Here is a 16,992-nt window from a genome sequence, read left to right as displayed (position 1 = left end):
TTATTTACGGGCTCTTGTGTGTTTGCTGCTATCCACTTCAGCGGCGTAAACAAGTACTACTTTATAGCTTTCGCTGACTTTTACTGCCCTCTAGTGGGTAAACCGTAAAGTGACTAACACATTTTCTTCATATGAACGTTCAAAATTTCTATAGCCAATCAACATTTAATCTTACCATTATAAAATTAAAATATATCGCCATATTCAGACAACAAAGTCTGAGTCTCGACATCACTGCAGCATGTCTATCTGAATCTTCGGTGGCGGCAACATGTCTTGAAGGACATTTCATCCCAGCCAATAGCCTTGCCCTAAGTCACAGCTGTCCAATCAGCGACGAGTATGTGTTGGCGGTGCCTGAGCTGACGGACCAATAAGCAGAGGTAGCTCACTAACAAGCCGGAAGCACATGCTGGCGCGCTGCTGCTAGAGATGTTTGTGTTTTGACATAAATACACACTTTCACAGCTGAGTGACGTTTATGATAAATAAAGTTGCGATCACCTTCATAGAATGGCAGCTACAGTAGAAGCGCCTGTCCCAGCGGAGCAGGACTCTGCGCGGTGCGGGCCTGAAGAGGAGAACCGCGGGGCGGAGGTGGAGGAGAAGAGCCAGCAGCAGCAGCAGCAGACAGGCTCCACCGGGCCCGCCGTTCCTCACAGCCGTCTGTCCAAACTCCCGCTGGCCCGCATCAAAGCTCTGATGAAGACCGACCCAGACGTGTCCCTCGCCAGCCAAGAGTCCGTGTTCATCATCGCTAAAGCCACGGTATAGTCACAGCTGCAGGGAATGGAGAGCAGTCACATCATTCCATCATTATGGAAGCCTTACTGATGATTTTATTTTATTATGTTATACAGATTTCTTTGACACAGCCTGATGTATTTCAAGCATTTGAATTAGCTAATTTTGATTATTATGGTTTCCATCTAATGAAAACCCACGATTCAGTCAAATTCTCCACAAAATTTAGTAGTAATTTGGTAGTAATTTTTGTAAGAAACAAAAATATCAATACAGAAGTGTTTCTCAGTGGATAGGAGTAATAAATGGACTGTTGTCCAGCACATAGACATTGACATCACCTGCAAGGAGGAGCTCATTACTAAAGAAGCTGGTTGTTCAGTGTTTTGTATGTAGAGTAATGGGAAGTTGAGTGGAAGGAAAAAGTGTGGTTGAAACAGATACAAAAGGAAAGAACTGCAGCACATGCAGCTTTAAAATTCACCTGTGAAAATAGCCTATGTTTTTTGATATAATTTGCCATTTACTCTTTTAAGTTTTTTTGGAATAGTACAGGGAGAACAACACTACAGTAGGAATTTGGTCTGAATAAGGTGGATAGTTAAACAAATTCTAAATAAATTAATCAATGGATAAGCATAAAATGTTTATGTCATGTATAAAATGAAATATAAAATATTTATTTACATTTTTTTCATATCCGATAGGAATTGTTTGTTGAGATGATTGCCAAAGACGCTCTTGTGTACGCCCAGCAAGGAAAGAGGAAAACATTACAAAGAAAAGACTTGGGTAAGTCTTGTTACATTACTTAAACTACTACAGTAGTATGAGATATTTAGCACATCAGTGAAACTGAAATTTGTGAAGCAAAGTATGCTGATTTTACATATAAACGATTATTTACTCTTAAAAACGATGCTTACAATTCATACAGTCAGAGTCATCGTGGGCTTGATACGACCACCCTCTATGCTTTTCAATTAAGATTTTTATTATGTTTGTAGAGTTATGTCAGTATCTACTCTTTAAGCAAACTCTTTCCCTCCAGTCTCAAAGAGCTCTAGCTTTGTGTATTTATCATAGTTGATATCTTTCCAGTTTCAGAAATTAAAAGGAAAGTCTCAAAAACATCGACGAAGGGAGACGGAGGCATGGTGTCACAAGAACTCGTGGTTATAACAATTTTCTGGTTAAATAGAAAAATACACATCTCAAATTATTCATTCAAAAAGGATAGCAGTATCTGTCATTGTAAATAACTTGGTTTCTCCACATCTGCAGTTTTCATTTTATATTTTAAATGAAGATTATTGGTACATATTTATGCATTTTAAGCAGCTCTTATCAACGATATTACAGGATGTAGCAGACGGATATCGGTGATGAAAATGTTAAAACTTGGCTGTATTTTTGTTCACAGACAATGCTATTGAGGCCATAGATGAGTTTGCTTTCCTAGAGGGTAAGCCTTGTTCAGACAATACAGATTTTAGTTTTTATTTACCTTTCATCACATAATTTGAGCAATCTCCTAACTCCATTAATTAGAGATACCCTCTGCTGTTTTCTCCGCAGGTACGCTAGATTAAAGAGTCCTTTGCGAGACCAGTGAGCCGACGTCATTTCTGCCATCGTCCAGGAACCTGCCTTTGCAGAAGCAGCTGTCGATAAATCTCTCTGGGACGTTTCTGAATCAAACTCACACATTCAGTGTTTATTGACAGCTTTTATGTATAGCTGATCCCTTTGGATTTCTTTTAACTGTAATGTGTATATTCTTCTGTAAATATCTGGGTAATTCTACCATAGGTTGAAATAAATTTTATGTTTTAAACAGCATGCGTTTGTCTCCATCAGATTTCTGTAACGCCCCCGTTTCTTTCATGTTAAGCTAAAATCACAGCTTAACATGAAGTCGACCTGCTGCTGTCAAAGAACAGTCTCAGAGCCGAGTTGGCAAGGCACAGAGCTATGAAATTATTTTCTTTTTAGTCCTGTTTTTGCTTAATATTTGAAATTAAGGGGGAATAAGTTACCCAAACAGCGCAGACTGTAAGTGACAAACTCCCCTCTAAACATAATTCCTAGTTATGTTGCCTTTGGCAGCAACAGTTCCCATAAAGGTGCTTCAGTCTTATGTCACTGTTGAAAAATTGTCAGTGATTTGAACTGAAGTTCAGTTTCATCTGAACTTCAGCCAAATTGGAGGGTATTTAAAGTTTGAACATCTTGTTTATGATCACTGTGATCATATTTGAAACCAGCTCTCTGGGGAAAGTTCCCCATTGTTTCATCTTTTCTTTATTTGTGGAAATACTCACAACGTGCTGGAACATTAGAAATTACTTTTTAGGCCTTTCCTAACTCTTAGATGTCACTTTCAGTTTTTTTTGCATTCCTTTGAAGTAAGATGTGGAGATTTGAGATCTTTTAGCCCACTTCATGTTGTTGAATACATTCCATTTTGATCTCATGATTGTTTTTTGTGGTTTATTTGTGATTTAACAAGAGGCTCAACTATTTTCCCACATGGGTCCTGGCTGGTTTAGACATCTTTTCTCCCTTATTAATGAAACCAGCAGTCAGAAACATTGGTTTCCCATTTATTAAGGTTATCTTTCTAAGACATTAATGTTTATTTGATTACATAAAACAGTCAAATAAATCTGTATTGGAGCAAATATGAAAGGATTTCTTAATTGTCAAAAAGCTACTATCCTGCATGTTTCTGATTTTCTCCTGCATCTGGCTTTATTACCAGGCCTCTATAGTACTTGATGCCATACTGAGGAAGTAATTTAGCCATTTAAACACTGTTGCTTTAATGTTTGTTAAAAAGAAGGAAAAAAAACTAATTAGGACTGGTTTGAAAATGCTTTCAACCTAAAGGTATTTGTTTAAAATCAGTAAAAAAAAGCAGATGTTTTTGATAAGCTAGAACATGTTCTTCTTTATTAGGTGATCCCAGTCTGAAGATATGTTAGTTATTTCAGCTGATAGCCAGCAGCTTATTGGCTCTAGTCTAGTTTTATTTCCTTATCTTTCCTGTATGCCACTAAACCAGCATCTAATACAAAATGTCATATCAGCTGGTGTTCAGACCCTCAGGTGAGGTATGTTTAGACTTTCTGCTATGCAGAAATGCTTTTTTCTTTTTTCAATCTTTTAAAATGATTTTTTAAGAAAATGTTTGTGTGCTGACACCAATACTTTGGTAAACAACGTGACAAGTTGGTTATGCATTTTCACTGCATACATTTTCTAAGTAATTCTAAACATGTCCAACGGATGTTGATAGGATTTTAGGGCTGTGAAATATTTATTTTTTCAAATATTCAACTAAAACAAGAGCAAGAGTCTTTGAGTGTTCTGAAAAGCACCATAGAAATGTGTGAGACAGGCTACAAAAAGTGCCAAAAGTTACAATTTACAATGCCTTCACTGTAAAGTTGTCCTCCTAAATAAGAGTCTTATTTTCCGATGCATAAGCTGACATCAACTTTAATGACAGTTAAGAAAAACCTTTCTGAAATGGTCCCACACTGCAGAAAAAAAATACTGAAAGCCAAGTAAAAACTTTAGACTGAATTTGAAAAAAGGTGAAAAATAATAATTCAGGACCTAAAGAGATTTACAAACCTCACACTCTTTGTGTAAGCTAGCCAAGCAAAATCTTAAACTCTGCTTAAATGCTTAATTAATGGTTTCACAAATACATTTTATTAAGACCAGAGGGGATGATAAATCCTTTGGTGTCGTAGATTTAATTGCCTCCATCTTTGGACTGTGCATTCTGCAGATTTTTTTAAAAAGCAGCTAGAGACTCATTTATTCAGACTGACTTTTCACTGGATTTGAGCTGCATAATGTTAAAAAATGATGCTTTCTTCAAAACAATCACAGCTCTGGTGAGCTGAGAACTGGAACAGGAAAAAAAAACTGATAGTGGAACAACTAAAAAGAAGACTCAGGAACAAAATACATCTAATAACATTACACTTCCTTCAAAACAATCACAGTTCTGGCGATCTGAGAACTGGACAAAAAATCTCAGTTGCAGAAGAAATAGTGGAACAATCAAAATGAAGAATGCTTGAAAAAGTTGTGAAAATAAGCCAATTTACAAATGTCTGCTGTTTATGTCACAACTGCTAGAAAGCACGACTTACAAAATGTACCTGAAATATTCTCTCATCACGTATTGAGACAAGATTAGAGATACTTTATTTTACAAGACTGTGTGCCATGTCAGGAGAGCTGGCTGGTTCTTCTCTCCTTTTGTTTCTTGGCTGCACAAAAAGCACAAAAAGCAAGCCCACGGAGAAATACTGAGGTTCGAATTTCTCCCTCTGCACCGTGACACTGAGAAAATCACATCGCACCAGGAATGTACGAGACGAGGGCCAATCCAGACCTGAGATGTGTGTTGTTCTTCCAGGCAGCACTTGTAAAACACATCCAAAGTCTCTAGTTTCAGACTCCAGGCTCAGTCGAGACCCTGAAACGTGTTTGTGGTGGAGAGTTCTAAAATAAATTCCTCAGTGTGTTTAAGGTGATTTTTCAGGGTTTAGTGTTTCGGTGGGCAGTGAAGCGCGGAGTGATGGAAAGCTCAGCTGTTTGGTTTCAGGAGAACAACGGTCTACTCCCTACAGAGGAATGCACACTGTTCCTTATCCTCACACTGCCCAGTCCTCACATGATGGAGGACTGGGCAGTGCTGCTTTATTTTCACGGTTAAAAAAGAAATTCTGTGAAAAATTCAATACTGAACATCTCTATTAAATACCCAAGTCATTCATTCAAGGCTCCAAGTCATGATAGATTTAGTGCTGAACATGTGGCCTTGCTTATAAAAATATTCATATTCAGTTGATACATTTTTTAAACGACTGACAGACAAAAGAAAAAAGCCAATCTATTAGCAAATAAATCAACCAAGTCCAGTAAAAAAAAAAAAAAAATAGAAAGAATCTGTACTTTGTTGCAATCAAATAGTAAACTGTCATGGGACTGAGAGTTCATGGCTGTTCCAGCAGCTCTCAGGCTTCCCTGACTGTAAATTCTGGATATAACTACCATGATATACAGCAAACTCTTCGGTTTATGGAAATGTTTAAAAAAACCTTAAAATTCTCACACTGAAACAATCAAACAAATTTAAATGTATAATTTTTTGATTATTTTACACCTTTAAATAGAGTACATGTTTTTACCAAGTCACTATTTCCTTTAGTAATGCATAAAAGTTCCGTAAAAATGTACATTTATTAACTAAAAATTGTTAAAGCCTCCAAAAATTATGTGTAGAAATATCCTAAAAGGCAAGAAACACTTGGTTTTGTTGTCTTTCTCTACTTCAAGGTACTCAAAAAACCCATGTTACATTTTACAACAAATGAACTGATTTTAATAAAAAATGTTACCAGTGACAACAACAATAGTGAAGTTTGTTGTAACCTACTGATTTGTGTCTTGCAACTGTGCAATACACAAATTTATAGCAACTTAACATATCTAAATTAGTGCACTGAACCATTATTTAAAAAAAAAAAGATTAAATAAATTCCTTTAGCTCAAAAATGATTAAAAACATGTTTTTAGGCTTCTGTAGCCAGAACTGCATTCCACAAAGCTTTTTGCCTTCATTTAAAGATTATGTCAAGTATTCCCCCCACTGCATTTTATCCGCCAGTAATCCGTTTCAGGTACATTAAGAGTCTGTGAGGCTGCACGTCCAGCTCAGCGGGCCAAGCTTTCCATCAACTCCAGGAGGGCACAACATCCCTCCTTACATCCCCGGATAATGTTTCCCCGAGTGAGGGAAGCATTAAATATCCTTCCCATCGCTCCTGGGGTTGTTTTTTATTTGTGATTCACCATATTTGTGGCTCAGCACGACAGATATTTTAATCAGGGCAAAGATAAACAGAACGATGTATCTTTCTCACAGGCAGGCCTGTAGTCATGAGAAAGGTATGTTTGTGCAGTTTAGATTCCAGCCTGATTTCTTGGGTCAAATTCTTTAACCCACACCCATCATGCACACATGCTCACATATACCCACATGTATACATAGTGCACGCTTTTACGCCAGCCTCACCCCTCAGCACAGACTGCATATTTTCATACCTTGAATTCCTTAAGGACATATTGTTGCCTTCATGTCTGGACAGTTTCTCCCCCTCAAGCTTCACAAAGGCATTATACGCTTTCATTCAGGAGTGTGTTAACACAACACCAAGAAGAAATGGCATCAGCCAGTACCTTAGAGAGGCATTTTCTTTCTGCAGGGAAGCATAAATGTTTTCCGATAAGAAAATGTGTCGCTAAGGGTTTCGTTTTTATGTGTCCTCTGCCAGGATGTTAGCTGCTTGCTTGCATCCATGTGTCACTTTATTAAGTTAAATCAGAAATTGCCGTCTCCAAAGGTGATTTCATTTGCAACCACAGAATGTGTAGCATTAGCTTGAAGTGACTTCTCAGAGGCTATTCTCAAAATAACAGCTAAGATCTCATGAGTGAAACACAAACTTAGAGAAAAGGGAGACTTTTAGTTTCTTCCATTCACTATAAGGCTTTTTATAAAGTAGGTCTTTTCTTGTGACCGTGTGTTTGGAGAAATTAAAGGGGTAGCACACCCATACTGCAACATTCACCTCACTACTGTTAAAATGTAGTTTTTTCCAAAGAATAGAAAATGTTTTCATGACCACTGAGGTGACATGCAGACTGCTTTTAAATTTTTGGGTAGGGTACTCGATTGTTAGGTCTCCAACAGTTTCCTATTTTTATATTTAGATTTGTTTGGACGCATTTCCATATAAATATTTGCCTTGTGAACTTTTGTCTTGGATGGCCGTTGTGGTTTGCACTGATGTCCCTCCAGGACACGTTTTGTTTGTGTTCTTGTTTTGCACTGTTTTTTTCTAGTTACCTGTGTTTGGGCATGTAAATCTGTTCAAATATTGTGAACTACAATCCTGAATACAAATAAAACTGAAAAGTTGTAAAAGTGATGTCTGTTCATGGCAATCGGGAAGACTCGTTTGTGGATCCATGCCAGCTGTTGTACTGCAAACGTTTTATATTTTAAGCCCAGTCAAGACAAAAGAAAGCAGGAATTTCTAACCAAACATAAAAGGTATGATGCAGACTTTTTTACTTTATTGTCAAAGCATGCTTTATAATTCTGACAAATTACCAACCATAAATAACAAGGAATTTAGCCAGTAAAAAGGCTTTTAACTGATCTGCACTAGGAGCTTTAAATGTCAACGTTTGGTGTTAATCCAACAGGAAAACAAACTAGGGAGGATAATTCATCCATCATACTAGATCAAAATTAAAAGCATGGTTACCTTTTCATGAACATAAGAAAAGAAGAAAGATTGTCGAATACAGAAGTACCGCTTCACTGCAGGAGAACAGGAGAACTCTTACACAGGGAGTCTTGATATCCCTCGGGTCAATTCCATCATACTTACTGTGACTTATTGTTATTCATATTCTTTTCATTTTCAGGTGATGGTTTGATCAGTATCCTGTGATACGTTCAAAACTTGGATTATTGTTTCTAAAACATAACCCTTTGAACTTCCACAATCTTCTCCCTGACCTGTCTGCTGTGATTCTTGGTCTTTCAGAGTCTGTTTGTTCAGGAATGTGAGGTCTTAACTCATGTATATTTAAATTAAGTCACAGACAGGTTAATTCACAAATCATTTGACATTCAGATGTAATTGTTTGCAGTGTATTATATGTGATCAATGTGACGGGTGTGAATGCAAATGCAGCACACAATTTTCAGATATGGTTGCCCTCGTCCTGCACAGTTATACTGTAAAACACATCTCAATAAATTTAATTTAAAGCCCCTATATTTTCACACGTTTTTGTTTATATGTACAACATAAAGTCAACTATTGTTCTTAATGTGATGCATATCAAAATGTAAACATTCATTGCACAATCAAAATAAATTATCTAATATATTAAGAAGAGAACTATGGGCTCCATAAGTCTGCACATTCATCTGGTCAAACAATAGTAGGCATTGATGTTCAGCCATTGCAATGTTCTGGAAAGAGATCAGTTCTATTTGACAGAGTTAAATGAGTTTGGTGCAAAATATCTGCTGGATTACAATTTGTAAGTGCTGTCATTGTTATAGATCTTAATTTTTGGAGACTTGCCTCAAGGTTTCATGAAATCGAATTGGAATTGTTTGACCTTAATAACCATTACTACCTTTGAGAAAAAGGTGGGGCACCAAGAAGTCTGAAAACACCGTTCTAGGTAATGAAGCACATGCTTTAGTATCATGTTGTGTGAATGTTTTGCTGCAGGAGGGACTGGTGCACTTCACAAAACAGAAGCCATCATGAGGAAAGACAATTACGTGGAATTATTGAAGCAAAGCGTCAACTAAGTATTAGTGGGTGTGATAATGGATGGTTGGATAAAAGGAAGAAATGTTGAATTGTGCCGGAATAAAGGAAATATGTTAAAAAATTGTCTTTAATTTAAAAAAAAAAATGCCATTAGGACCATATGTGATATGTGTGGAAAAATTCCTGGTGTCGAGAATGTATGGTATCACTGTAACAAACCTGCAGGAGTATTTTTTAGTCTTTGATGTATTTATTGAAGTTACATTACAAAAGTACAAAAATACAGACATTACCAACAAGAGAATGAACAAACCCAGTTCTCACTATTATTTGAGTAACGAAAACGATTTATGACTGTATATCATTACTGTATATGACCAGATTGAGCCGTATAGCTAAATAAAAACAATTTCTTAACCTGTCAAGGGTTGATTTAAAAAAGAAAAAAAAAACGTGATTTACTCCTGTATAAAAAGGACAACACATCCCAGTGGAGTATTTTTTAAATTAAAAGTAATCCGTTAATGTGACAAATTACACCTCCAGCTTTGATTTATTGCGGATTAATTAGTGCAGCAGCATTTCTTCATCCATGACGCGTCGGCAGATTTTACGATCGATCATTTTTCACTCTGCTGTTGTTGGATGTGTTATGTTTTTGTTACCTGTTTCTATCGTTTTCCCAGCACAGACTATCCATGTTAATAAACAGATGCAGGGTCACTTTATTTCCTCTGGTTTTTATCATGTAATCAGGCTGGGCTGCTGCTTTCCATTGAAGCCGCCACGCTACAGATGAATGCACTTTACTGGCATGTTGAAGCTCCACGTTACTCTTGTGCTGTTTGATTATGGAAGCAAAGTTCCAACTTTATTATGATTTATGCACAGTAATAGGAGAAGATGTAGAGCTCTGTCACTGAGCTGTTATTCAAACATCTGTATCACTTGTTATAAAAAATACTTTCCATTTATTTGATGACTTTAGTGCAGAATGAGCCAAGATTTGAAATAAGCCAATGTGCTCAGATTAGTTTCATACTGATGTTATAGTTCAGAGTTTGCTCTGTTAGCTGCAGCATCTGTCAGAAGTTTATACCTGTGGCAGAAGTAAAAAATGAGATAAGTTCAAATATAAACATACACTCTCATTAATATAGTAATAAATGTCCTTTAGAGTTTCAACTACATGCTCTTTGAAACAAAATAACAGAGTCCTGGCATAAATCTGGCTGAATATTTATCAGAAACAGGAGAGCTTCCAGGCACAAACCTAAATTTTAACCAAAGTTTGTACATTTTCAGCAGAGTTGAGGACAGGTAATTTCAGAACACCAGTATCAGCTGGTTTGGACATGTTCTGGGAGTTCATTTTCTGACTGGAATGCACAGTTGTGTCAAAGTTTCCATTGGCTAATAGTTGGCTTGGAACAAGCTGAATAGCTGGATGTTACTTTTCAATCTTTATTATTTCAGCCACCTTGTACTACGCAAGCTTACATGCACAGGAAAGGGGTCCCGAATGCAGAAAGACCCCAGGCAACAAAACTACCAGCGGTGCTGCCATGCAGTCACTTCAGTTCAATTTAATTCAATTCAGTTCATTTCCAAAGCCAAACATTTTGTATTTTGACAGTGAAACAGAGGAGAAACCTCCATTTGAGTGGCCATTTACAGTGACTGACTGGGAGTGTGGGTGTACTCTCTACATTGAGTGGAAAATAAAGACAAAGGCAGCGGCTGCTTTTGAAATGGTTTCACCAAGAAGCCACAATTCAACTAAACAGATGCAATGAAAAAACAGAGAACACATCTAGACATCAACAGCTCCTTCAATTTCTTTACCAATGTGAGGCAAAGGGTGGGACATTTATAAAGACAAAATACAGACAATTTATATCCTCTTTACTGGAAGTACGTTAGGCTATTAGTGGCACATACTGTAATACCCTTACAGTGTTTTTTTGTTTTGAAAGCCTCACTTTGACTCCTTCAAACTGTGCAACTCTAGAAAATTAGCTCAGTCTTTATTCCCCCCGATCATAGCTGTTCTCTGAAGGTATTTAGTTTGTGCATTTCTGCAGCTGCAGAGGTCAGTCAAGCTTGAAGGTGTCGGTCTTGGAGCAGCTAATTCTTTTTCGGTCGCCACCGCTTCAGTCCACGATGATGTACAAGGGAGAAAGTGCAACCTCAAAGTACAAACTCCCAGCTGGGATTCAAACCCGTAACCCTCATGTCTCACTACTGAAATACCAACAAATTTTAAGTGGCAAACGACTCAGCCAGAATGAGTCCAGAAGCTATTATAAGCTCATGATTAAGGTGCAACCTGCTAAGGCACATTTAATCAAATATTGGTGGGGTGTATGTAAATTTTTGAGCCTGTAAAATTCATCTTAGAGAAAATTCTCAATAAACTCAAACTTTCGCATCCTGTGCAGATTAAAAAATACGCTCACTGAAGTTGTTTGTTTGGTAAACAATATTTAAAATACATAATTATGCATTATTATGACACCAGTGCCGTTAAGAAGTGCAAATGAACCTAAATAAATCTTAAATCTGCAACTAGAAACCTGTTTTTGTCAACTTGCTTGCTAAGTAACTGGACAGGCAATGTGATTTAACCTGATAGCATGAGCAGTGTTATTTGTTCTTATCACTCTTTTGAAATCTATTCAGTCCTTAAGGCAAAACATGCAGCAGAGGAGGAAAAAAGGAATTTAAAGCCTCAAATCAAACAAATTGGGTCTGGCATCCTGAGCGAGGACATGAGAAAGGAGAAACCAGGGAGAGGTGGTATGAACAGATCAGGGAGGAGGAAAAAAATCAGAGAATATGAGGGAGGAAGAGAGTTGAGCGGGAGGCTGACTGAGGATGGATAAACAGAGGGTGGGAGGGAAGGACGGTAAGAGACAGAAAAAGGAGAGGTGGCGAAAGTGAGTGAGTGAGAGATGGGCAGGGAGGTATAAAGAGAGGGAGGGAGTTATCTACAAGAGGCAGCCATAGAGGGAGAGGTGACAGAGTAGATTATCCTCTCCTCCCTGCCAGTCTCACCATGTTCATGCTGCAGACGCTGACTGTTCTCTCGCTCACTGTCATCTTCCTGGCATCTGTAGAAGGTAGGACACAGCTATCCTTTGAACGTCTGTGTGTTTTGCGTCTTGCACGTATTGCATGCACCCTGCAGGTGGACAGGGTGGCAAACAGAGCGATGGCGAACACACAAATAAAAAAAGGAAAGAAGAGGGGAAAGAGGCATGGATGTAAACAGAGGGGCAGAACGCAGGATGAGCATCTGAAAAAAAAAAATCACACGCATGCAGAGCGACATGCCAGGCAGCCTCTTCTTTGAAACACAGCTTAGGAAGTGCACTGATTCGGCATCACCCATGGCATAACAAACAGCTCTTTCTCTCTATTATTTTTTTTTTGCAGCTCAAATTGCTCCTAGTGTTTCAGATCTCACTTTGTTTTGTTTACACATTGGCTTTGAATGAGGGAATGTGATGCCAAACACACACTCCCCCCTCTCCTCATCTCACTTCCACTCAATTCTCACACTGAACAGGGCAAACCAGTGCATCTCCTCTGACATTCCTATGAGGATTATTTTTAGGACAGATAATGTGGAAATAATGCATAATTATTCTGCAGCTGACATTAAGATGATTCCTGGTTATTACCAAACTTTTTTTTTAATTGCATTTTTATGTCGATGCTGTGATGTGGTGCACAATATTATTCCAAGGTGTGTTTTCTGTTCCCCAGGTAAAGGCGTGCAGATGCAGAGGGATGTCCAGTGTTGCATGCTGTACTCCCAGGGTAAGGTGCGTACCAAAGATGTGCTGCGGTTTGAGGTGCAGACGGAGGGGCCCGACTGCAGCATACAAGCCATCATGCAAGTATTTCAGCTATCCACTCCTGGAGCTTAAGAGTACAGAGCAATTTGGAGGCATGGAAAAAAAATGCTTCTCGTTAGCGCAGGAGCAGGGCTGCATGGCCTGAGAGGCATTGTCTTCTTTCCAGGTCAAATTGTTATGGCAGAGCTGCTTGCTGTGATTGCCAGGGAAGTAAAAGAGGAAATATGTGGGAATAACAAGCCGCCTGAAAATATCTTTCGGGCGAGCTGAGCCCCGCAGCATTTAGTCACTCGGTCAGAACAGCAGGGTTTAGTTAAGTAAACGACACTGTGATGCCGATCGCTGCCAGCAGTTCGCAGAAATCTGATGTAGCAAGAGAGTTTGCTTTTGCACACGATCCAGTTAACACAAACACAGAAGTCTTCTCACACACAAAATATTTTTACAGCACCTTGAAAAAGTTTTCACTCTTCTTGTTATTGTACAACTAATTTTCAACGTACTTCATTGAGATTTTAAATGATGCTCAAATACTCAAGTAGTGAGTAATTGAGAAGAAGGTTTGTATTTCTTCCCCAAGATGTTCATGGCGATTATTGGGGAGCTGCAGAGATTCACAGCTCAGGTGGAAGAATATGACAAACACTCCTCAAGTCTGTCCTGTTATGGAGGAGACAAAAGTGTTGATTGAACAATATAAGAAGTCTTGTTTGCCACAAGCCAGATGGAAGACACATCAAGCAGGTGGAAGACTGTGCTCAGGTCAGATCAGACCAAAATTAGATTTTTTTGGCCAATATGCAGAATGTGTTTTAAAAATTTTTTTAAAATGCATTTCAACCTGAACAAACACTTAACATGGTGGTGGCTGCATCATGCTGCGGAGATGCTATTCTTCAGCAGGGAAGCTGGTCAATAGGTGAGTTGACGAATACAGGCCTGTAAGAAAACTTATTACCTGCAAAAGTCTTCAGATTTGGATGTAGATTCACTCTGATAAGAGGTTAAAATTACTTTTTGCACAGGGATTTCACACAAAAGTTGGACAAAAATCAAAACCTTTAGATATGAAAAATTGGTCGAGACATAACCAAATTGATATTCAACTGAAGGTGTGGCAAAAGGTGATTTGACAAAGTATTAAGATGAGATTAATGGAAGGCGACACAATTTTCTGATTTGTATTTTTTTTTTAAATTGAGAAACGTGTTCTTTCCTGTGTCTTTCACAATCGCGCAGTACTCTGTGTTGGCCTTTCTCAACAATGCCAATAAATCACTCTGGTGTTCGTGGCTTTAAAGTGATCATATATAAAAAAGACTCAAGTGATATGAACATTTTTAATTTACCAACTCATGACTTTCATCATTTTGTTCCCATGTCCACTCGTGTTTATTCTTTATAATACTTGACAAACGTGTTTCTGACCTTAAACTTTCAAATTTGTTTGAAATCTGTTATATGTTGGGTCGATCCAAGTGAGAGATTCTGCTCTTTCTCTCTCTAGACTTTACACGAAGAAGGCAGTGAAATGTGCGGACCCCAGAGATCGTAAGGTGAAGAGGTTGTTGAGGAAGCTTCTGCAGAGACAGAGACTCAAGAACCACAGAACAATGTGGCTGCTTCCTCGCGACAACCTGCCCGCCATGTCAGAGGTCAGGTTTGAACCTCCCTGCAGCTGCTTTTACTCACTAACCACATCTTTCACCAGAGCCTTACTATCTTCCTCATGTGAGACGGCACACTGAGTTATCAGTGAGGAGCTAAGGAGCCTTAGATCATTTTTATTTATTTCGTAGAGCAAACTGTTGCACTGATGTAAAGTTGTTCAAGAAGTACAGACCTTGTTTTTTAGACTTTATGTTCATTGGACAAACTGCTGTATTGAGTTTAAAAATGCTGAATCCTATTTTACTATCTGTTTTTTACTTTGGAAAGAGGCAGAACCAGATCAATTGCCAGTCAACATTTGTAAATGCATTTTTGACCAATAACCAAATGTATTTTGAACAATAAAATACATCACCAAGACACATGTCTGCTACCAGACACATATATAACTATCAAGCTATCTAGCTTGATAGTTGTGAGACAAATAATAAAGTGTTAAGTATGGAATGACAGTCATTATGCTGTTATTAGAGTTACGCGTTACTAAGTAACGTGTTGATGACGCCATTGTTTTTAGTATTTCTGCTCAAGCTATTTACGGATCTGTCAGGTTTGTGATACGTGTCCCCTCAATGATGCCCTTGACTGATACTGACTTTACCATCCAAGCTGCACTTTCCTACCCTGTCACCTCTGAGAGAACCCGACTGACTGGGTGGTCTTATGTATCCGTTTCTGTTCACCAGATCACTGACACAGAATCTAAAGATTAGGGTAATGGCAAGTAGGCATCTCAACATTAAAAGCTTAAAGCTCATCCCGAAAGATTAAATGCCACAAATACCAATGCAAAAAACTGGTCAGCAAGTATAAAAATTCCTTCATTGCTCTAATTGTTTATGGAGAGAATGGTATAAATAATTCAACATGATTTTTGTTGAAATAAAAACAGTGTTGCCTCTCATACAATACCGTTTTGCCTTTTGGAGCACGTCCATCTGATTTCCAATGTGAAAAATCATTCTTGGTTGAATGAAAATATTTCTTGGGTATGAATATTTTTGAGCTCAACTGTTCCTCAGTTTTGATTCTCATATATCTGCTCACCTGTTACGTTGTTTTCAACTGTTGTGATCAGGACAAAAAAGACAACTGGGCAGTTCTGAATGTGGAGTGAAGAAGCGCCGTCAACAGTGGAGTTAGTCGTAGTCATACGTAAGGCTTCTCTAAGTTTAATAAAATTAGTTTAAAGCTTATATTATGTTAATGTCTAATCCGACATCTTTTAAACTCTCCTTTTACTTTGCAGGCCAAGTAATCATTCAGCAGCTCGTCGGCTTTAATCTGCGACGCTCGCTGACGTTCCAGTCATCTTGTGTCTCTCTATCCGTCTCCTTGGGACCAGACCTGGGCAGCAATACTTATTTAAATGGTATAATAAAATATTCCCAGTATGTGAGAGGGAGAGCATTATTGTAAGATAAGTTGCAGTGATTTTTATTTAATGGCTTATACTGTTATTTGCCGGAGTCTGCCTGAAAGTATCGCCCTCTGAAATAGTGTAAACACTTGTGGCTGATGTGAGATCAGTGAAACAGCATTGACATTCATATATTATATCTGCAATATACTCTGTGCTTATTTGTGACTCGTACCGCGTAAATAATGTAATGATGTAGTTGGGGTTTTGTCAAAATCAGCTGAGTGTGCAGAAATTTGAAAAACATGTTTTTAATATTAACTTGCACTTTGCTCTTTTCTCCTTTGGCTTTCTTTTGAAGTATTTGTACTGAGGCTTGCAGGTCTTTGTTGAGGCCAGCATGGGAAAAAAATCACAAGGTGATGATTTCCATGGGCTTTAACATACTTTTTAACACATTTTGTCTACTTTGTATATTGACTGTTTGTAAAATATAAGTAGATCTTTTGGATTTTGACCCACAAGCATCAACAAATCATCAGATTTAACTTGGCTTAAGTTTACTTTTATCTTTTTAACTAGTAGTTTGACATTGAACTATGCCAAAGCACTCATGGATCGATTCATTAAATGACAAGGCTGTTAAAACTTAGAGGGCTGTCCTGTGTGTGTAAAGCACACAAGCATTGTAACGTAGAGGAATGCACTGTATCTCAAGTGAATTATTTTATAAATTAATCTGAAACATTAACTGCAACTCGTTTTGTGCATTTTGTTGGGGCTGGGTGGTCTTATGTAGAGATTATACAGTGTTGAGGTTCATCATGAAGACAAATGCAGGGAAGGTGTCAAGAAAAGCAGAACAGGAGTGTCACTAAATAAAAAATATAATTCATAGCAACTTAGCTCGAGACAAAAACACAATCCAAAAATCAGGGAGTGAAGCAATAGCAGGTTAAAT

The 16,992-nt window shown here is 38.0% G+C and overlaps 2 protein-coding genes across 3 annotated transcripts; both read left to right on the top strand.

The window, feature by feature from the left end:
• Positions 1–378: 378 nt before the first annotated feature.
• Positions 379–2,586, top strand: pole4 (polymerase (DNA-directed), epsilon 4, accessory subunit). Its single transcript, XM_008406907.2, has 4 exons — positions 379–768; positions 1,452–1,536; positions 2,168–2,209; positions 2,323–2,586. The coding sequence occupies exons 1-4, from the start codon at positions 514–516 to the stop codon at positions 2,334–2,336; spliced, it is 396 nt and encodes a 131-aa protein (XP_008405129.1). The 5' UTR covers positions 379–513; the 3' UTR covers positions 2,337–2,586.
• A 9,382-nt stretch (positions 2,587–11,968) lies between these two features.
• ccl44 (chemokine (C-C motif) ligand 44) lies at positions 11,969–16,782 on the top strand. 2 transcript variants are annotated; one of them, XM_008406908.2, is made up of 5 exons: positions 12,016–12,259; positions 12,909–13,038; positions 14,508–14,655; positions 15,750–15,826; positions 15,921–16,782. In XM_008406908.2, exons 1-4 carry the CDS (start codon positions 12,196–12,198, stop codon positions 15,786–15,788), a joined length of 381 nt encoding a protein of 126 aa, XP_008405130.1. In that variant the 5' UTR covers positions 12,016–12,195; the 3' UTR covers positions 15,789–15,826; positions 15,921–16,782. The 2 variants fall into 2 exon arrangements, with proteins under 2 accessions (XP_017159693.1, XP_008405130.1); XM_017304204.1 differs by lacking the exons at positions 15,750–15,826; positions 15,921–16,782 and having other exon boundaries at positions 11,969–12,259; positions 14,508–15,743.
• Positions 16,783–16,992: the final 210 nt, after the last annotated feature.

The sequence above is a fragment of the Poecilia reticulata genome, linkage group LG4 (assembly GCF_000633615.1).
Source record: "Poecilia reticulata strain Guanapo linkage group LG4, Guppy_female_1.0+MT, whole genome shotgun sequence".
In the NCBI taxonomy this organism is placed as follows: Eukaryota; Metazoa; Chordata; class Actinopteri; order Cyprinodontiformes; family Poeciliidae; genus Poecilia; species Poecilia reticulata.
Note: the sequence above shows the minus strand (reverse complement) of the source record. Positions and strands in the feature narration are given on the sequence as shown.

Coding starts and splice junctions, on each gene's coding strand:
- pole4 (XM_008406907.2), top strand. CDS start 514: ATGGCAGCTACAGTAGAAGCGCCTGTCCCAGCGGAGCAGGACTCTGCG. Junction 769..1,451: donor TCATCATCGCTAAAGCCACG/GTATAGTCACAG, acceptor CATATCCGATAG/GAATTGTTTGTTGAGATGAT. Junction 1,537..2,167: donor ATTACAAAGAAAAGACTTGG/GTAAGTCTTGTT, acceptor TTTTGTTCACAG/ACAATGCTATTGAGGCCATA.
- ccl44 (XM_017304204.1), top strand. CDS start 12,196: ATGTTCATGCTGCAGACGCTGACTGTTCTCTCGCTCACTGTCATCTTC. Junction 12,260..12,908: donor CTTCCTGGCATCTGTAGAAG/GTAGGACACAGC, acceptor TCTGTTCCCCAG/GTAAAGGCGTGCAGATGCAG. Junction 13,039..14,507: donor TGCAGCATACAAGCCATCAT/GCAAGTATTTCA, acceptor TTCTCTCTCTAG/ACTTTACACGAAGAAGGCAG.